We start from the raw sequence: 22114 nt of genomic DNA on the forward strand, positions 1-22114 counted from the left end.
AGGAGCTATCGGTTCAAGGGGGGTGTCTGTTATGGGGGGATAGGGTGGTGATCCCGGAGAAATTACGAAAAAATGTATTGGAACTTCTGCATGTGGGCCACCCGGGGATCGTGAGAATGAAGGGCTTAGCGAGGAGTTATGTGTGGTGGCCCTTGATGGACAAGGAAATTAGCGACAGGGTAGGGAAATGCCAAGCCTGCCAGGAGTCAAGGATACTACCCCCTACGGCCCCAATCAGAGAGTGGGAGAAACCCCAGGGGCCATGGTCTAGGATTCACATCGATTTTGCCGGCCCATTTCACGGGCAAACCTTTCTAGTGGTAGTAGATGCCTACTCCAAATGGCTAGAAATCATCCTCATGAGATCCACGACGGCCGAGTCAGTGATCTCAACCCTGAGGCACCTATTTGTAACCCATGGGTTGCCAGACACCCTAGTATCCGACAACGGCCCGCAATTCACGGCAACCCAGTTTGAGGGGTACTTGGCGGAGGAGGGCATCAGACATGCCCTCTCGGCGCCTTTCCACCCGGCGACGAACGGACTTGCAGAACGTTTCATTCGGAGCGCAAAAGAAGCATTATCTAGGATAAGGCCAGGCGATTGGCAAACAAAAATCGATACCTTCCTAGCAGTCCAACACAGAACCCCCTGTGTGACAACTGGCCGCAGCCCCGCGGAGCTATTGATGGGTAGGAAGCTCAGGTGCCCGTTAGACCGACTAAACCCAACCTACACCCCATGTGCCCCCAAGGGGGCACATGGTAAAACAAGAGAATTGACAGTGGGCGACCCGGTGTGGGCACACAACTATAGCGAAGGCCCAACATGGTTAAAAGGGACAATTCTTGGAGTAACCGGGCCAAAATCATATCTAGTAGATATGGAGGATGGCCGGGTCTGGAGACGCCATATAGACCAAATAAGAAAAAGAATAGCAAGTAAAACAGAAACAAATCAGCCAGGCCCTGACTACCAAATGTTTGAATTCACAGCTGACTCAAACCCGGGGCAAACGGGGGACTTATATGAGTCCGATAAAGACCAGCGACGCCAACCGGTTCCTCCTGAAGACAGCAGGGACGACTCTGCCAATAATCCAGGGCCGGATGGCCTAGAGGAGGAGCTAGGAGGAACAAATAGTCCCTCCGGCCAGCTCGACTCACTCCCAGAAAATGGATTGCGCAGGTCCGAGAGAGTTAGGAGACGCCCAGTCTACTTGCATGACTACGTAGAGAAATAAGATGCTAATTTTATGTAAATGTGGGTACAATGCATTCTGGGAGGGAAGGAGTGTAATGTATCTTTAAAGTTTTGGAGGGAAACTTGGGCGGGAACAAGCACGTTGCTGATTGGTTAAAGCATCCGCCAAAACTGTATATAAAGAGGGGTTTTTCCGGACGCCTGTTGCTGGGTTCACTATAAACTAAAGAGCTGTTGTCACTCACTGGTCTCCTGCCTCTTTATTGCCCGAATCTAACAACCATGTCCCAAGATTCCCTCAGCAAAGGTGTTGGCTAAACTGTTTATTCAATATGTGTATAGGTTACATGGTGTTCCGGAATGAATAATTTTGGACAGAGAGGTCCAGTTCACCTCCCACTCTTGGAGGGAGTTTCTGAGGTTTTTAGGCTCTGCCCAAGGGCTAATCTCTTCCCACCATCCTCAGACAAATGGGGCTTGTGAAAGAACTAACTAGGTACTAGAACAATACCTCAGGTGTTATGTAAATTATCAGCAAGATAAATGGGCAGACTTGTTTCCTTTCATTACTGTTGCTTGCAGAGGTTGCTTATAATAACTCCATACATAATAGCACTAGTTTACCCCATTCAAGATGATGTCTGGTCAAGATTTTGTGCCCATCCCAGAACTACCCAGAAAAAAACCTCAAATCTCTTCCTTGGTGGATTGAATTGAGGAGCTTCAGTTTACTTGGCCCGTTACTCATAAGGCATTAGATGAGGCTCACTGAGCTGATAAAAATCAGGCGGACAAGAAAAGAGCTATGCCACTCCACTAAGTATCTACAGATTACCAAAACTCAAAAAAACTTGGGCCTAAGTACGTGGGTTCTTTTCCTATTGTATGAATTGTAAACCCAGTCACGGTACAGTTAGAACTACCCAAAAACCCTTAGGAAGATCCATCCAGTGTTTCATGTTAGTTTACTGAAACCTGAGCATACTTCCTCACTTTGTCTGGACCAACCCCCCCCCCTCCAGTTCCCCTCCTCATCGAAAGAGAGCTACATTTTGCGGTCAAAGAGATTCTAGAAAACGTAGGGGGAAACTACAGTATTTGGTGGCTTGGAAACATTTCCCTTCCTTTCAATCTGAATGGGTGAATAAGTGAGATGTCAGAGCTCCGAAACTTTTACAGTAATTCCACTCCAAATACCCCGATAAACCTTAATTGTATTCTTCTATATGTATTATCTGTATTTTGATACATTTCGGAGGTATCTACCCTGTCCATTTTATTTTGTTTTGTTTCCTAGGATTAAAGTCTCTTCTGCAGGGGCGGGGGGTGCTGAATGTCAGCCTGTATGATGTCAGCTCTGGTGTGGCAGCCAGCCCGGAGCTGCCATTCAGTGGGGAGACGGACTTTGCAATGGACGAGGAAGCCAGGCAGCTGCACACTGCACTACTGACCTGCTGGGGACTGAAATGAGTGACAGTGAAGCTTCCCGACTGTTGTGACCCAGGTTCCTGGACCCAGACTCCTGGACTCGGATGATTCAGAAAATGAGGGAGAAGACCTGGCAAGCCCTGCTTCTCTTGAGCCCTCTCCCTCCCTGGCACCCACTCAAAGGGAGGGGCCGGCAAGGCCTGATTCTCCCGGGCCTTCTTCTGATTTGGCAACGCCCCAAGAACAGTTTTGGAGGGACGCAAGATTACGAAGGCTTGATCGACGTGCGCAGCGGAAGAGTTGGGACAAAGCCAAGTCATAATTGTCATGCAGTGACATCTGCAGAGACTATAAATAGGAGGCGGGACTTCCTGGTTTTTTGTCTCGGACAAAGCAATGAATTTGGCGCAAGCTAATTCATGGAGGGAAGAATATATTCGTGAGTAATTCTGGCCTTATCTATAATTTCCTCGTTATCTCCAGAAACTTGGCAGGCCCGTGGGTAGACGTGGCCAGGACATGTATCTATGTAAATAAAAGGAAAAAAAGGAAGGCCTCTGACGGACTCTTTGCTGGGAGTATTGGGGGAAGGGAAACAGAACATTTTGTCCGAGACCTGACTAAAACATCTTCCACCAAAGATGGATCAGCAGCAGGTACAGCAGCAGTTAGAGCAGCTACGCGGCTAATCAACAGCTCCAGCAGCAAGTGGCTCACTTGGCAGGCCAACTTGCTGCCAGGAATGTGCCTGCAGCCCCCCCCCATCCTCCCACTCCTCCTCGTCGCAAGTGCCCGATAACCGTGCCGGATAAGTTTTCTGGGCAGCCTGAGATGTTCCCGACCTTCTTGGGACAGTGCCAGCTCTACATGGCTATGAGGCCAGAGGATTTCCCAGACGACCGGGCTAAGGTGGCCTTCGTGATTAACCTTCTTTCCGGCTCGGCTGCTCGATGGGCCACGCCCCTCTTGCTCCAGGACAGCCCCCTGCTGGCGGACCAACAGCGTTTTTGGCAGCACCTACGCACCATGTATGAGGACCCCGTTCGAATGCTGACGGCAACCAGGCGCCTTAAGGAACTCCGTCAAGGGAAACGCCCCCTGCAGGAGTACATCGCCAAATTTCGTCTTTTGTGCCAGGACCCTGACTGGAATGATGCAGCGCTGGTGGACGCGTTCCAGGAGGGACTCTCAGAGGAATTGCAAGACGAGCTGGCCCGCGTGGAGGCGCCGCGGACCCTCGACAACTTGGTGCCCCTTTGTCTCCGCCTCGATGCCCGTCTGCAACGGCGACCGTCCCGTCGCACCCCGGGACCTCCGTCGACATCTGCACCCCACTTCCTGCACCACCAGCACCCAGGGTCGCCCCACGTTTTGTAACCGCCATGAAGAGCCCATGGAGTTGGGAGCGGCCAGACCGCCTAACAGCCCAGGAGCGGAACCGAGGCGCCAAGGGGATTGTGCCTGTACTGTGGGGAGCCCGCCACCGCCGCTTCTTGCCCCAGAAAGCGGTGGGGCACGACGCCGGTCCCCGAATCACAGCGTGACCAATCGAAGCGGAGCAGGCCCGACCGGGAAACCCTAGGTCGGGCACGTACTAAGCCCCACTGGACGCTATGGAAGTAGACTCTGGGCCCCCTTGGCATCTGATTCTGGACACACGGATATGGTTGGGGAACCAGTCGGACGGGCTCCAGGCGCATGCGCTGGTGGACTCAGGGGCCACAACAAACTTTATGGACCAGGCCTTTGTGACCCAGTTTGCGGTCCCCGTGGTTCCGGTGGACCCTCCCATGCGGGGAGAGACAATTGATGGACGAGAACTGGTGTCCGGCCCCATTAAATTCGCCACCCAGCCTTTGCGCCTGGCTATTGGGGACCATGAGGAGGCGATCCAGTTTTATGTCACGGCGGACCTTCATTTTCCCTTGGTCCTTGGGTTGGCCTGGCTTCGGACCCACGATCCTCAGGTGGCCTGGTCGCGGAACGCCATCTCTTTCCCGAGTCTGCAGTGCGTCGATCACATCCGCCACACCTGTGCCGCCAGAACGCCCCCACCGCTGCCATCACCTTGCCTCCTGAGCTGACGGACTTCGCCGACGTGTTCAGCGAGAAGGAGGCGGACCGACTACCCCCGCATCGGCCCTACGATTGCCCCATGGACCTTCTGCCCAACGCACCACTGCCTGTGGGACGCCTGTATTCCATGTCGGAGCTCGAGTTGGCCGCCTCAGGGACTTCCTGGACAAAAACCTGGCCCGAGGGTTCATCCGCCTTCAAAGTCCCCCCTCTCGGCCCCGGTCCTCTTTGTGAAGAAGAAGACAGGGGACTTGCGCCTATGCTGTGATTACCGCCGGCAAAACGCCATTACGGTGCGGAATCGCTACCCCTGCCGCCATCCCGGAGCTACTGGAAAGGTTGGGAGGCCACGATCTTCACCAAGCTCGATCTCCGGGGCCTACAACCTGGTGCGGATACGAGAAGGAGAATGGAAGACGGCATTCGCACCCGATCACGGACACTACGAATACACTGTCATGCCATTTGGGTTGACCAATGCTCCCGCCGTTTTTCAGCACTTCATGAACGACGTGTTCCGAGACATGTTGGATCGGTTCGTGGTTATCTACCTCGACGACATCCTGATTTACTCCCGGTCCAGGGAAAGCCACCTTCGACACGTCAGTCTGGTTCTGCAACGCTTGGGGGAGCAACAACTCAATGCAAAGCTGGAGAAATGCGTCTTCTTCCGGACTTCCATAGAATTCCGCGGCATATCATCTCGCCCGAGGGCATAGCCATGGACCCATGTAAAGTAGAAGCTTTGTGTAGCTGGGAAGCCCCTCGTCGGGTGAAGGATGTTCAGCGCCTACTGGGCTTCGCCAACTACTACCGGACCTTCATCCCGGGCTTCGCCACACTGACAGCTCCACTTACCCAGCTCCTCAGGAAGAAGGTTGCATTCCGGTGGGGTCCCCCGCAGCAAGAAGCATTCACAGCCCTCAAGAAAGCCTTCGTCACGGAACCCGTCCTGAGGCATCCCGACCCGCTCCGGCCTTTTGTGGTGGAAACGGACGCGTCCAATGTGGCTCTGGGAGCGGTGCTGCTACAGGCTCCGACGAATGGTGGCACACTTTTTCCCTGCGCTTACTACTCCCGGAAACTCAACCTTCCGAGCGCAACTACACTCTCTGGGAAAGAGAGTTGCTGGCTATCAAGGCTGCATTCGAGGCTTGGCGACACCATCTGGAGGGGGCCCGACATCAGGTGGAGGTCCGAACGGACCATCGGAATCTCGAGCACCTCACCACAGCTCGGAAGTTAAACCAGCGGCAGATCCGGTGGTCGTTGTTTTTTGGCCGGTTCAACTTCCCCGTGACCTACATTCCCAGCGGTCACAACCGGAGGGCGGATGCCCTGTCCCGCAAGCCAGAGTACCTCTGCGCCAAGGACCCCCTTCCTCCACGGACAGTGCTGCCGGCAGAAGCCTTGGCCGCAGCACGGGAGCCAGTGGACTTGCGGGCCCAGGTGCGAGAGGCGCAGCGCCAGGACGCCTGGTCGCAGCAAAGGAGAGCGGAGGTGGGCCCCACGTCTCCTTGGACCTTGGAGGAGGACTTACTCAAGTTTCGGGGGCGATTATATGTGCCCACAGGACCACTCCGAGCCCTCGTCATGACCCAGTGCCACGACAACCCTGCAGCAGGACATTTTGGGTTCTTCAAGACCCTCCACCTGGTGACACGGACCTTTTGGTGGCCCCGAGTGCGGCATGATATACATGCCTACGTGACATCCTGCGTACCGTGCCGGCAAGCCAAGACCGCCACGGGGGCCCCTCCCGGGCTCCTCCAACCCTTGCCGACACCCGACAGACCCTGGGGGGCGATCTCTATGGATTTCCTGACAGACCTGCCGCCGTCCTCTGGGTTCACCACGGTGCTGGTGGTGGTGGACATGCTCACCAAGATGGCACACTTCATCCCATGCCGCAGACTGCCCACAGCCGCAAAGCGGGCCCGTCTCTTTCTGCAGCACATCTTCCGCCTCCATGGTCTACCGGACAGGGTGGTTTCGGACCGCGGAGTTCAGTTCACAGCCCGCTTCTGGAAGAGCCTGATGGCCGCGTTGGAGGTGCAGGTATGTCTGTCGTCATCGCACCATCCGGAGACCGACGGGGGTACAGAGAAGGTCATCGGTATACTGGAACAGTATCTCCGTTGCTTCATCAACCAGCAACAGGACAACTGGGCCGACTACCTGTCTCTGGCGGAGTTTGCTTTTAACAACTCTCAGCACACCTCTACTCAGATGACCCCGTTCTTTGCCAATGTGGGGTACCATCCGCGGCTCTTCCCTCTGGCACCACCGGACTCTCCTGTTCCCGAAACGCAGACCTTCCTGACGGAATTGCATGCGGTCCAACAGTTGGTACGACAGCAGCTGAATCGGGCAAAGGAGGACTACAACGGTCCGCTGACCGCTCCCGACGGGCAACGCCCCGCTGGCAGTTGGAGACCGGGTGTGGCTCTCCACCAAACACCTCCCGTCCGACCGGCCGGTAAAGAAGTTGGACCACCGATTCATCGGCCCGTTCCCTGTCGAGGCAGTCATCAACCCGGTAGCCTACCGACTGACCCTGCCACGATCCATGCGGATCCACCCGTTTTCACCGGTCCCTTCTGGTTCCTGAGGCCACACCGAGTCCCCTTCGGTGCCCAACAGCACCGTCACTGTCGCCGAGGACGGGTCGGAGGAATCTGAAGTCCACAGCGCACGAGACTCTCGCTTCTGATTTGGCAACGCCCCAAGAACAGTTTTGGAGGGACGCAAGATTACGAAGGCTTGATCGGCGTGCGCAGCAGCGGAAGAGTTGGGACAAAGCCAAGTCATAATTGTCATGCAGTGACATCTGCAGAGACTATAAATAGGAGGCGGGACTTCCTGGTTTTTTGTCTCGGACAAAGCAATGAATTTGGCGCAAGCTAATTCATGGAGGGAAGAATATATTCGTGAGTAATTCTGGCCTTATCTATAATTTCCTCGTTATCTCCAGAAACTTGGCAGGCCCGTGGGTAGACGTGGCCAGGACATGTATCTATGTAAATAAAAGGAAAAAAAAAGGAAGGCCTCTGACGGACTCTTTGCTGGGAGTATTGGGGGAAGGGAAACAGAACACCGACATTCAACGTGGTCTGCCATGCCATGGAGGAGCTGGACATCCGCCAAACAGCTGAGAGGCGGTCGCGCAGTGATGACATCATCAGGGGAGCACCGGAGGCAGATGGAGCCCCCTCCTGTCCCCTTGTCTCATTTGAATCACTGTTGGCAATGCCCTGCTCTGGTTAGTTGCAGAGCAGTGACTGGCTCATCTTCCCCAGATGAATTCTGCCCCTGAGGCTGCAACTAAGGGGCATAACACAGACTGAATACCAAGACAAAGAGTCATTGCAAATACTTCCGGGTCACATGGGAGGAATGGGCATTCAGGATTAGGTAATGAGGGATAATTGCACGGGTGCAATGTATAAAGGGTGATGGGAAATAAGGGCAGGTAGCCCTAACAATAGTTTATTTTGGATACTCAGTGAGTGCCAGAAATAAAAGGCAACAGCAGCAAACCAGGTTTGTTTTGTTTGTGTCCTTTATTCTTATTCTGGAACCTGACATATGATGCTTGCTTGCTATTGGCTGCGATAGTAACGGGTGGGGGGAATGTATAGGTATTTGGATGGGGAAGTGAGCTGTTGGAGATATCTTGCGATGTGACAGAAAAGGGAGGGATGCTCTCATTATCTTCTGCGCAGCTGAATGGACTTGTTGATAGCCAGTCAAAGTCTATGTTCTGGCATATCAGATGGATGGAGCCATCTGAAGATGCACCTCACATGACACCATGGGGGGCTGGGGATTGGACATTTAGCCAGGGTCTTTGGGGGGAGGGATTTGGGAATACTTTCAATATGTAATTTTCACACCTTTAGCCTCAGATCTTGCTTTTCTTTCATTACTACCAGTTCATACTCAGTAAAAGTACCTTTCTCTACAAACATGGAGTTGTGATTTTTCTTTTTTGAGTTTTGAATGGAGGCACACGTGACACAATTTTTAGCTTCTACAGTATTATCCCCTGTAAATCCATTTTATAACAATTTAATAAAAATTACTCAGTATATTTCTATAGTTCCAAGGTCTCAATATTTAAAAACTCATGCTTAATAAAATTTCATCAGTCCCATAATTATACCTCCAAACCCCCTAAATTTATGATCTTTAAAATTCTTTAATAATTTACAGCCATATAGTTTTCCAGTTATATATCTTCCCAGTTGTCCAAATTTTAAAGTCTTATTTAACTTTCCTTCCTTTATCTTTTCTTCTATCGCCTTTCTTCTTTTGTCTTGTAGAATTTCCTGTTAAAGAACATTAATAGTCCAAATCCAAGTTAATCCACTAGATTCCTCCAAGCTTTCAGATCCATAATCCAATAGCCAATTTTAATAAAGTTTAGTTATTTGCAAGTTAGTTCCTTTTAAAAATCTTCAGAAGGGAAAAAAAACTCATTAAATATTCTCAAATTATCCAAGTCGTCTTCCGACAGTACAGTCAAGGTCAGGCCATCTTCCAGACGTTATTACTTCTGTTCTCTGTGTTAGACTTTGTTTGTATTGAGTTGACTTTCACTAAGTATGCTGCGGCTATAGTACTGTAGTACTTCTCTTTTTCCAGTAGATGGCCCTCTTATTCCCAAATCCAACATTAAGCAGTCTATCAAAAACAGCTGATTATCCAATAAATCCAGGGGGTTTAGAAATACAAATAAACAAAACAGTTTCTCCCGAAAATCACCTTTCAAATTGTTAAGCTTTTTTCAAACTTTCTGTGTTTTAAAGCTTCCCTTGGGCTTTTTTTGCCTCTTGATTTTCAAGGGTTCTTTTTCTCTGTGTATTTAGTCACCGCTTTCTTAGGCTTGGGAGTTATCTTTTAAAATTCTTGTACTTAAATCAGGTCTTTAGAGTAAAAGTTGCTAATTATCTCATCCAGTTTCAATGCTCTTCCCACAAACTGCTCCAGCACAAATCTATGATTCCGGTTGTCCCAGCTTGCAACTGCCAAAAATGGCCATCATCCCTGCTGTTATTCAGGAGACCTTCAGACCTAATGAGTAAATTGCAAGTTCCTCGTGATCAGCCTCTGCTTCTTTCACTACCCCTACAAGGTGGCTTAGGGTCTCCCGGCAGCAGTTACCAGTTGGATTTCGTGAGGCTTGGCAGAGCCCGCTATTTTCCAGCCATTCTCACTGCAACGTCAACCAGAAGTCTGGCCACCATGGCTCTTTTTAATATATCCATAAATGTTTCAGAAAAAGCTCTTAACTTACTACTCTCTTTTTTAATATTTACTGTGACAGTTCTCCCATTCCTTCTTATGTCTCTATTCAGTATTTCAGGAACCAAAATAAACAGAAGATTGGGCAGGATACAGATTTGCAATGGAAGTAGAGTTTGGTTTATAAATATTTATAAATTTGGTTTATAACTATCTAAGAGTATTTGGATTTAGATCAGCTATTTATATATCTAATGTAGTTCTAGCAAAGCAGCAGCACCAAGACTTTAGAAAGGCCTATTTCAATTAACAATGGGGGGAAAAGAGGGAAATGAAGTTATGCTTCATTATTATGTATATTTTTCATATGGTTTCTTCCTTTGCCTTATAATTATTCTGTTGCATTTGAACATATGATGCTTGCACTGAAAAATATTGTGCACTTTGATATAAATATTTTTTCTTTTTCTTTTGGGGATATGATGATTATAGATTTTAAGTAAGATTAATTAGTATCAAGGCAATCAAAATTAAACACTAAGAACAAATCCTTGCCTGGGGGGACTAGCCATTTCCAAACTTCATGTCTGTATGCCCTTTATCTCAGGGTCTTCTGGCAACTGAGATGCCTAACAATAGCATCTCAGTTGCCAAAAATGATGTTTTCAGTCCTATCCCACCTCAGGACATCATGCCTCAACTTTGCAACTTTTACCTCAACTTTGCAACTCATCCAAAAAGAGCAAGACACATCATTCTCCTCCTGGTTTCCTATTGCTTATTCCATCATTTTCTTATATCTGTCAAAGAGCTCAAGATGGAATACCAATTAGTTACAGCAAAAACAAAAAACAAAACCCCTCTAAAATTGCATGCATTGACCTTTTTTTTAAAAAAATAGATAATACTGGGAATCATATTCCTATATTTTTTCATGACAAGTGGCCTGAAGATTTGCATGAGGTCTGTTCACTGCAAAAAAGTTATGTTAAAAGGAGGAGGAGGAGGAGGAGGAGAAGGTTGTTTAATACTATTTATTCAAAACTATTAAAACAACCTTCTGACATTTCTACATTGAGAAAATGGCAGCAACATATTACCTGGAACTGAGCACTCATATATTTTAGCTTGACACTTGAGAGCCTTAGTTTCAGCTAAGACAGAATGAAGTTACAGGATAAATCTTAATCTATATTTAGGAAGAACAACTGCAAGCTATGACAGGAATTCTCTATTACACTTGGCTTCTGAACATTGCTCTATTCCAGTCCCAGAGATCCTTTCCCTTGAGAGTATCTACTGCACAAAGAACTTCATCTATTTCACATGAAAGATCTCAGCTGACCTAAGGTGCCTCAGTCAGCAGCAAAGGGAGGCGTACCATTCACTCTTCTGACAGGCTGGAACTTTTCTGATATAAATAATCAGGTACTTAATGAGAGTTGAGGAGGGAGTGGGGCAGCTTTAAAAAATAAAAGGTTGACTTGGGAAATACATTTATAGCTATGGAACAAGGGTGAGGGCTATGTTGCTGTGAATGTGATTGTCTTTATACCAGGTCATTAATGTTTTTCATTAACTATTACTGCGACTACTGAATACACAGACAAGAGTTTTTAAATTAAAGAATGTTCTGAGATTTTGCGGTTTCCTAAATGTATGTGCTCTTGTATGATTTTCATAAAAGCCTACTGGGCACAATTGGTGACAGCTAATCAAATGCATGTTTATTTTTCTCCCTGTGGCTTTGTGTGGAGAGCCATGTTCAAATAAGCAAAATTATAATATTCAATGTTTGAATCCAGAAATATTAATTTCTCTCTCATTGCTAAAATGCTTTTCATTAACTCTGGAGTCACAGTGACCTTTCACAAAATGAATTGCACTTGAACAATCATTTCAACATAGAGTTGTATTCCCCCTCCTTTCAGAGTAAGCTTGCTATTCGGCATAATTTCTAACTAGATTTTAAAAAGAATAATACAGATCCATTTCATAATATCCATGCCAGCTTTATACATGTTACAGATGGGGAGGTCAGCATGAGAAAGATGTCATTACCAGCTTCTTTTCAATTGCATCTGGGTTGTAGGATATTAGAGAAGCACCTTGCGCAGACCTCCACTTATCCAAGCAAATTGAAGTAGTTTGGTGCTGAATGTCCCTCAGCACTCCCTACAGGGCTTATTTTTAGACAAGGCAACTTTTCCCACCTGTGTTTATTTCTTCCTATGCCTCATGCTGGATCACAAATCCTAGGGACCTTGGCACGCAAAGTCCACTGCTTACTAAATTACTCAGTTATGAGATCAAAGTCTGTATGCCTAATAGGACTGGATTTTTCAGTCATTTAGTTAAATTCTGTTCATATTATTTAAATTTGAAATTATTCAATTAATGATTATCAAACTGCACTGTGACCTATTATTTACGGGTTTTCTCAACCTGTTTTTATGTCTTAAAAGATGTAAGAAAAACACTGAAAATTATCCTCCAGTTGTGCCCCAGAGTTCTTCAACAGATGGGGACAACCCAGTAACCTCAACAGTCTCAGCTGCCTTTTGGAAGACCTAGAGCTCCCAGAAATTATGTCATCAAAATCTGGTGGGAATTGCTAATAACAATTTGACAATTTCCTACTGATTTCAGTGGAAAGGGTGGAAAATATATAATATTATATATAGTGCATTCAGAAAGTATTCAGACCCCCTTCACTTTTGTCAATTTTGTTATGCTACAGCTTGATCCTACAGTTGTTGAAATTCATTTTTTTCTCATTAATCTACGTTCAGTACTCCATAATGACAAAGTGAAAACAGAATTTTAGAAATGTCTGTAAAGTTATTAAAAAGAAAAAACTGAAATATCACATTGGCATAACTATTCAGACCCTTTGCAATAGTACCTGAAAATTAGCTTTAATGCCCCCCCATTGTCTTGATCATTGCTGACATGTTTCTACACCTTGATTGGAGTTGATCTGTGGTGAATTAAATTGATTGGACATGATTTGGAAGGGCATACACCTCTCTATAGAAGGTCTCACAGCTGACAATGCACACTGTAGCAGAGCAAAAGCGATGAGGTCAAAGAAACTGCTTGCATTGCTCAGAGACAGGATTATTGCAAGACACAGATCTGGGGAAGGCTACAATACAAGTTCTGCTGTACTGAAGGTTCCTAAGAGCATAGTGGCCTCCATAATTTTCAAACGGAGGACATTTGATGCAACGAGGACTCTTCCAAGAGCTGGTCACCCAGTCAAACTGACCAATTGGGTGAGAAGGGCCTTAGTCAGAGAAGTGAACAAGAACCTGATGGTCACTCAAACTGAGCTTCAGAGATCCTGCATGGAGATGGAACAGAGTTCCAGAAGGACAACCATCACTGCAGCCTATCTGGGCTTTATGAAAGAGTGGCTAGATGGAAGCCTCTCCTCAGTGCAAAACAGATGAAAGCCCACTTGGAGTTTACAAAAAAGTACCTGAAGGACTCTCAAACTGGGAAGAACAAATTCTAAGTGGGTTTACGTTTAGGACAGCAGAAATTTTATTGTTAATGAGAAAAAGAAAGAATTTCAACAACTGTAGAATCAACCTGCAGTACAACAAAATTGATAAACATGAACAGGGTCTGAATACTTTCTGAATGCACTGTGTGTGTGCATGTGTGTGTGTTTAACACATCAATATAAAACTTTAAAAACTCATCTACACTCCAAAATGAGATGAAAGGGGGGACAAAACATCTTACTCTACACAACACAAAGAGCTCACAGCTATCAGCAACTGTAAAAAACTGCTATTTATACCTGGTTGCAACTGTAGGAGAGAATGAGTATAGCATGTAAAATCACATTGTTTCAGGTAGGCTGCAGTCCTATGTACTGTATAAGTACACAGGAGAAGCAGCTCCATTGAATTCAGGATAAATGAAAGTAGTAGTATTAGGAAAGAAAAAAGAATTTGTCCCATAACAGATCTTTTGGCTGACATTATGTTATGGCTGGTGCTACAGAATGTAATCCAAAACCTCTTTAAGGCAACAAGGTAGAATTATAAGCTCATTCTCTTACACTAATTTGATGGCTTTAAAAAAGATGTGTAGAGATAAGGGCTGAACTAAAATTTCCAGCATCTCTTTATCACTGACCATGCCAGGAGGAAAGCAAGGACTTAAAGCCCAAAGCAACTTGTGAGCTTCTAATTCGGAATTTGTTTTGAGGGATAAACAGTATAAAGAGTCAATCTCAAAGTTCCTGTCTAGTACACCCCTTATATAGTTGTATTGACCAGCTGCTGATAGTTGTAATTTGTCAACCTTAAAAGGAGCACAAGTTCTTCATCCCTAGTGCAAAATATTTGGTACCTCAGATATAGTTCATGTTCTTCCCCAACATTGCAATGCTTGTGCAATATTAACATATATGGTGAGATTCCAAGTCCGCAGTCGGGGAGACACGAGTGATGACTTAATTAGCTGGCAACTATCAGCTCTGGCAGCAAACTAGCAAGCGTCTCCCAAGTGTTTCTGTTATCTCACTTGATGCTGATGAGTCAGCCAGGAAACCAGGAACAAACAGGACTTCCGCTCTAATTCTCCCTCTAAGCAGTTGATTTGCTTGCCACAAAGTGGTATAGCAGCCCTTGCTGCTTTTATATCCTGTGGGGTGTGGTTCCATGAGTCAGCACTTCCTAGGCCTGCCCCACCCCTGCTTCTGTTATTCCCGCCTCTCCTGCCTACAAAACCTAGGGTCCAGCCAGGCCTGATTGCCATCAGCCGGGTCTGGAGGTGTGGCCTGGGGGGGGAAGAGTCAGGGGATGGAGGCCTCGTTATCTCCTCCACCTGGCCTGCCTCTGGCTCCTGGAGCTGAGCCAGGGAAGCCGGTGTTCCAGAGGAAAGTCCTGATGGCCCTTCCCCCTCCCTTTCCAAGTCACTTTCTGGCAGGAGGCCCAGCTCGGGGGGGCGCAGACACAACACCAAGAGTGTTTTTGGTGAAATGGGAAAAATCTCCATGAAAATATGAAAGTACCGGAGGGCGTGGCCAGCGTTGCGACGGAACGGTCACTCACCCGGACAGCTCCAGGGTGAGTGCCAATATTTCCCCCGAAATGGGGCTCCGCTGCGGACCATAGCTGCCTCAAAGTGGCAGCGAAGAATCGGGGAGCCACCATAGCAAACTCCCTGTAGCCCTGGTCTTTTTCCCCTGACCCATTGGGGAGGAATGGCAGCTGACATCAGCTGCCACAAAGTTGGAGATGGCCACAAGAATCGGGCAGTAGGAAGAAGCATTTTTAAAGAACTGAATGATTAAGTTGGGTGAGTTGACATCAGCTCATGGAGTAATAAATGTTTTTTTTAAAAAAAGAAAGCACAAGCATTAAAGAAAACTGGAATTAGTGGCTAAATTTTATGGAAACAGAAAATGGAAGGAAATAAATTAAATTATTTTGAAGGAGAGGGCTTGAAATGGAAGTCTAGAGCCCTAACCAATGGAAAGAATCATTTTTAAAAAATACTTAAAACTTTGAAGAGAGGGCTTGGAACAGAAGTTAAGAGCTCTAATTAAATAAGAAAGGAAAATAAACATCTCTTAATTAAGTATGTTTGGAGACCCTTGGAAGTTTTGATGGACTATTCATGATATAAAAGAAATAAGAAAAAGAAGTCAAAGAGAACTTTATTTTAGACTTTAATGGAAAACTTTAAATCCCTCTATCCCCTGAAGTTTGTGACTAGAAGAAAGTTAAAGAAATTATTAAATTGGGATAAGTGAAAAAGGAAAACAAAGGGAGACAAAGGGAAGGTGTGGTTTATTTTTTTCAGAAATTAAAATGGGCACTGTGTTGACTGCAACCGTAATCTAAAAATATTTAAAGATAGAAGAAAAATGAAAGTAAGAAATTGTTTTTTGAGATTTTAAAATAATTTTAATGTGATTTTAAGAGGCATCTGAAAAAAGACTCTGGATTAGAAAACTGACTTTTAAGAAACAAGAAGAAACTTAATTGTTACTTAAAATGGCTACTTTGTTAGTTGTGGTCTGCAACTGTATTAAAGAGTGACATCTTGAGGCAGAGGAAGAAAAGTAAGACCTGAATAGCTTATGTTTTAGGACTATTTCCATGAAGATTGAGATGTTGGTACAATTGTAGGACTCCTTCAAGAAAGGACTTTGGATGCCTTCCTTTTAACTGAAGATTTAAGCAGAGACCTTTGTCATCTAAACAAGAATATAAGTGATAACTATGGACTAGCAAGATTTTGGACAAGAAACTTGTTTTTTTTATTTGAAATTTTAAAGAAATATTGTTACTTATGATTTGTAATTGTATTAAATAGTGATTTCTAGAAGCAGAGAAAGAATGCAAGATTTGAATAGTCTTTGTGATTTCAGGACTATTCCTATGAAGATGGAAAGGTTGGTGTGATTGCACAACCGCTTCAAGAAAGGATGTTGAATGGCTGCTTTCAGATCTATACTAAATTTATGTAAGAATATAAGTGACAACTATAGAATAATTTTTAAAGAGAAAGTTGTTTTCTATGATCTGAAATTTTAAAGAAATATTGTTATGTATGATTTGCAACTGTATTAAATAATTATTTCTAGAGGCAGTGGAAGAATGTAAGAATTGAATAGTCTTTGTGATTTCAGGACTACTCCCATGAAGATCGATAGGTTGGTGTGATTGCACGACCGCTTTAAGAAAGGATGTTGAATGGCTGCTTTCAGATCTATAATAAAGATTTTAATAGATGCAAGAATATAAGTGACAACTATAGAACAACTTCTAAGGATGTTTTGGGGAACGAGAGTAAGATTACAGATTAAGAGGGGGAAGGAGGGAAATGAGTATTGAAAATTTAATAGGTTATTGGAGGTTTTTTCTCTTTTTTGCTTTTTTCTTTCTTTCTAAGAATATGCGACGAATTTAAAATGTTTAGTGATAAAACTTCCAAGGGAATAGTAACAAAAATCACCCCTCCTAATTTTAAGCTGGTTTTTGTTTTATATTGAGAATTGATGATATTGAAGCATATATTATTTAGAGGCAGAGGAAGTTGACAAGAGGGAATAGTTTTTGTGATTTCAGGACTAATCCTAAGTGAGATGGAAATGTCTATGTGATTGCAGGGCAGCTTTATGAAATGGTTTTTAGATGATCTGACCTTTGATTAAAAGTAATTTAGATGTGTTTAAATTTGTGGAATTTAAGAAGTTAATAGAAGAATTATTAATGAAGTTTTGGGGAATTTAAATATGGGGACTAGACTTCATTTAAACTTTAATGGTATGGAACACAACTTTTACTAGAGATGTGCAATAATTATTAATTTGAATGGAGAAGGAAATATATTGTATGAAATTTGAAATATGTTTAGGGATATACCTGACTGACAATCTGTTCACAATGATGTTTTTTATTATTATGTTTATAAAAAAATAAAAAAAATTGCAAAAAAAAAAAGAAAATATGAAAGTACTATCTGTTTCTATTAACTATTAGCCTCTTTCCTGTTCATGCAGTCAAATCTAAAGACATAATGTCTTGAATATTTCTATTGTTAAATAAAATTAAGCAAGTAAAACAGGATGGGGATTGCAGTCCAAGAAGATAGTCTACTTTTACTCATCAACATTCTGTTGTCCTGATTTCTCAAGCAATGAGTTAAAACTGGCATGGAAGAAAGTTTGCCTATGCAGTAATCCTATGCAGTTGTATCACTGTGGGATTTCCATTTTGATTATATTTTATTTTTATCATTTATTTTTAGTCTCAATTTGTTACATATAAACTTAGAAACTGGCTTCTGGAAAACAATATATATCCAAGCCATGCTATACAAGGCATGGCAAACCTATCATCACAATTGTGCCAAAAATTTATGTTGCTAAATGGGAAATTTATTCTTGAATACAGCTCACCTGTCCGGAACCCATACCACATCTCTGACATTAATACAATTGAACGAGTCCAGAAATATTTTACAAGAAGAGTTCTCCACTCCTCTGTAAACAACAAAATACCTTATACCACCAGACTTGAAATTCTGGGATTAGAAAACTTAGAACTCCGCCGACTCCGACAAGACTGTGTTTAACACACAGAATCATCTATTGCAATGTCCTTCCTGTTAAAGACTACTTCAGCTTCAATCGCAATAATACAAGAGCAAATAATAGATTCAAACTTAATGTTAACCGCTTCAATCTTGATTGCAGAAAATATGACTTTTGTAACAGAGTTGTTAACGCTTGGAACACACTACTTGACTCTGTGGTCTCTTCTCAAACTCTCAAAAGCTTTAACCAAAAACTGTCTACCATAGACCTCACCCCATTCCTAAGAGGACTATAAGGGGCGTGCATAAGAGCACAAAAGTGCCTACCGTTCTTGTCCTATTGTTTCCTTTCATTATATATACGCTTATATGTTGTATAGTTGTTTCATGCTTATGCTTATATATACTGTTGTGACAAAATAAAATAAATAAAAAAAATTGTTAAGGGAGTTTTGTCCCATTTTATGACTTTTCTTGCCACATTTGTTAAGTGAATCATTACAATTATTAAATTAGTGATGGTTGTTAAGTGAATTTGGTTTCCCCATTGATTTTTTTTGTAAAAAGGTTGCAAAAGTTGATCACATGACCCCAGGATGCTGCAACTGTCATAAATGTCAGTTGTCAAGCATCCAAATGTAAATCATGTAATCATTGGAATGCTGCAATGATCGTAAGTATGAAAACTATTTATAAGTCACTTTTTTCAGTGCCGTTGTAACTTTGAACAGTCACTAAACAAACTGTTGTAAGTTGAGGACTACCTGTACTTCAATAGGCACAGTAAAATGGGAAGCTGTACTGAGCATACAGAATGCCACTACTCTTGTAATTTCAAGTGGTCTTTATTCTCTGAATTCCCTTCTTATCAGACCTCTGAGTAGTTTTTTATCCTCTTTAGGTTACAGTCTACTGAAAGACATCATCCAGAAAACTCTGGTTTCATATATAAGGCTTTGCAATTCTGTTTTGTGAATTGAAATAAATAGTAAATAAATAATCTAGATAGTTATTAACTTGTGCCTTTGATGGAACATGTGCTCGTTTCCTATTGTGTTGTGAAAGTGATATTACTCATTAGATCTATTAAAAATTCAGTAATGAATTTCAGATGTTCTAAGTTCCTTGCAGTATTCTGTGGGTGTATCTTAGTAACACTGAAACTTGAGTCTGAAAAATAATCTGAGCTCATGAATTCATAGTTACCAGGAAGCACCATGGTCAAATTATAGGTAATAAAACTTTGTTTAAAGAATGCCATTATAACCCATAAAGTTTTTGCTATCATTTTTTTGTTTCCTTAATTGATTTTAGGTTTCTTTTGCAGTGAAAATTCTATTGCATAAATATGTCAAATCAACGAGCTTCAAATGTCAGAAGCATTCAGGTAAAGTATTTTGTGTGATTGCTTATAATTACTACTTTAAATGGAGGAGAGATGCATGGGTTGGAACTTTAATTCTAGTTAGGAATTCTCAATTTGCTAGAAATGCAGCTAAATTATTTTGATGAAACAATTAGTTGCATATCTCACATATTTTTATTAGCATAAAAATGTATCACAATATGCTTTTTTCCCTGTGTGCTTTGTTCTGTGTGAAAAAAGCAATTCAATGTGTTTTCTAAAGTTTTAAGAAGCGCTATCATACACATGCAGTACATGCACACATTACTTGTGCTGTTACTTTTCCTTATTGTCCTTGAAAATTAACTTGTCACTATTATAGCCAAATGCTGGCTATTTCATTAAACAGAATATTCCATTCTGCCAATTAACTAATGTGGGAGCCTTGGCCTGCCAGATAGTGTTCAGCTAAAAAAACAGATAGCTTGCTTGTTGGTCATGCTTAGCTTGAGGGATATTTCTGTGAACAAAGGAATAAACATCATTGAAATTAGATATTTTTAATTCCTAGTATATCATGTCAGATAGCTCTAATTGATTAATAAATCATCCAGAAAAGTTAGGCCCAGATGAGTTATTTCCCCAAATATACACTCTAAATATTAATAATCATATATGAAAAAACCAAAATTCGTACCTAGATTATTTGAAACCCAGAGCAGCTATCTCCTCTCAGTCAATCACTAACAAGGCCTAGAAGCACTGCTAGCTCTACCTGCTTAGCAGCGCTAGGTTGCCAACCACTAAACAGCTAATTGGCATGACATCAGTAGCAATCCAACTCCATGCCATTGACCCTCTGAATAAACCCTCTGTAAGGGTTCCAAGTAACACTCCAAACCAAGAAAGACTCCGAGGCAGGCAATTTCTCAAAGTTCCGTTTTATTAGAGATATCATATTGGCACATCTGGGAAAACCCAAATCTGAAAGCCCCTGGGTTTTCCCCACCCAAAGGAAAGTCAAAGTCCCTTCCCCTGCACCCACATGTCCATCACATGGTCCAATCAATCCACCGTCCCAACTGGAGATGTTTCCCAGTCATGCCTCTCAAGGTCCAGGCTGAACGTTCTTGACTCCCAGCAAAAATAACGTTGTTATGGCTATCTATCTCTACCCACTCCAATCAACCCCCGTCCCAATTTCCCACAACAGGCCTATGCACTACATGTGGCAGCCCTGAAGATCCAAAGAAAAGATGGCCTCCAGGGCTGACAGGCTGCCCGCCCCCCTCAATTGAAAAGCGTGTCCTGAAATGAGAGGAGCATAGGAAATTAATTCAGTCAGTCTCTAACCCCCTCTCCCACCACACACAGGAGGACCCTTTTTCTTATCAGGGAATTTATCATGGAATTGCTTTACTAGTCTATCTGCTTTCACATCCCAACTCTTAACCCAGGTAGCTTGAGACAAAGAGTACTCTTTCCAATGGACCAAGTATTGTAATCAACCCCTATGTAATCTAGAGTCTAAAATCCTCTTAACTTCATAATGGGTTTCCCCTTGCACCACTACCAGCTTGGGAGCTGGTCTGGTTTGCGGTCTCAACCTTGAACTAAATGCAGGTTTAGCAAGCTGCTGTGAAAGACTGGATGCACTTTCCCTAATGTGTGTGGGAAGTTGAGCTGAACTGTTATGGGGTTAATTACTTTCACTATCAGGAAAGGTCCTAAGAACTTAGGTCCTAGCTTTTTGCTGGGCAATTTCAATTTTATATATATGGTTGACAGGTACACTACAGTGGTGGGTTTCAAATTTTTTTACTACTGGTTCTGTAGGTGTGGCTTGGTGGGCATGGCATGGCTTTGTGGGTGTGGCTTGGGGGGGCAAGGATCCTGTAAAATCTCCATTCTCTCCCCAATCCAGGGGAAGGTTATTGCAAAATCCCCATTTCCTCCCGATCAGCAGGGACTTGGGAGGCAGAGAATAGATTGGGGCGAAGCCAGTCAAAATTTTTACTACCGGTTCTCCAAACTACTCAAAATTTCCACTACTGGTTCTCCAGAACTGGTAAGAACCTGCTGAAACCTACCTCTGGTACACCCGGTCCCCCACATGGAAGGGGGGCTGGAGAGATTGGTGTTTGTCAGCTTGTTTTTTGTATGCTTCTGCTGCTTCTGCTAGCACTTTCTTGGTGTTTTCCCAACTCTTTTTAATTTTTTTTATTTTTTTCACTAATTGTAGCATTTCCATATCAGTGTCAATATCATCCATAACATTCACATTTACATGTTTTATTTCTATAATTCACTATCCTATATTACACAGTCATTTAAATTATAGTAATGTTTACACATAACTATGATACAATCATATCATGAATATTATATAATTCTTATAGACTGATTTTACTCCTATGCTCTAGCCATATATACCATCTACTCCAAACTTGGTAATACTTCGATTCTTCTCTCCCTTTCAATTCCATAGTCAACCTATTCATCTCTGTGCACTCATAAACCTTTTGTCAGCCTCTGCTTATTATTTTAAGAGTTTATTTACTTAGTAGAGTGTTTAACTGTTTTATTATTTCGTTAAAGGGTTTATTGCTACTGATTGTCATGCATGATTTATGGGGGAAGGGGAGTTTGTAGTTCTGTAAGCGTCGGCTGTCATTACAAGGAGAGGAAGACATAAGGATTCAAACAGACTTGGTGGGCTAGTTTAAGGAGTGCTGCATACTTGGCAT

The 22114-nt window shown here is 43.6% G+C and overlaps 1 protein-coding gene across 8 annotated transcripts in view; it reads left to right on the forward strand.

Moving 5' to 3' along the window:
• The first annotated feature begins 11218 nt into the window (after positions 1 to 11218).
• The window catches only part of SMPX (small muscle protein X-linked), a 55500-nt gene continuing 44604 nt past the window's right edge, over positions 11219 to 22114 (forward strand). Inside the window, exons 1-4 of one of the 8 annotated variants that reach the window (XM_058185610.1) lie at positions 11219 to 11383; positions 12421 to 12559; positions 19337 to 19409; positions 21292 to 21435. In XM_058185610.1, the coding sequence (XP_058041593.1) occupies positions 19371 to 19409; positions 21292 to 21435 (183 nt within the window). In that variant the 5' untranslated portion in view covers positions 11219 to 11383; positions 12421 to 12559; positions 19337 to 19370. The remainder of the gene's footprint in view (positions 11384 to 12420; positions 12560 to 19336; positions 19410 to 21291; positions 21436 to 22114) is intronic. The other 7 variants (XM_058185612.1, XM_058185615.1, XM_058185616.1 and 4 more) reach the window with 7 other exon arrangements.

Source organism: Ahaetulla prasina, chromosome 5 (assembly GCF_028640845.1).
Source record: "Ahaetulla prasina isolate Xishuangbanna chromosome 5, ASM2864084v1, whole genome shotgun sequence".
Lineage (NCBI taxonomy): Eukaryota > Metazoa > Chordata > Lepidosauria > Squamata > Colubridae > Ahaetulla > Ahaetulla prasina.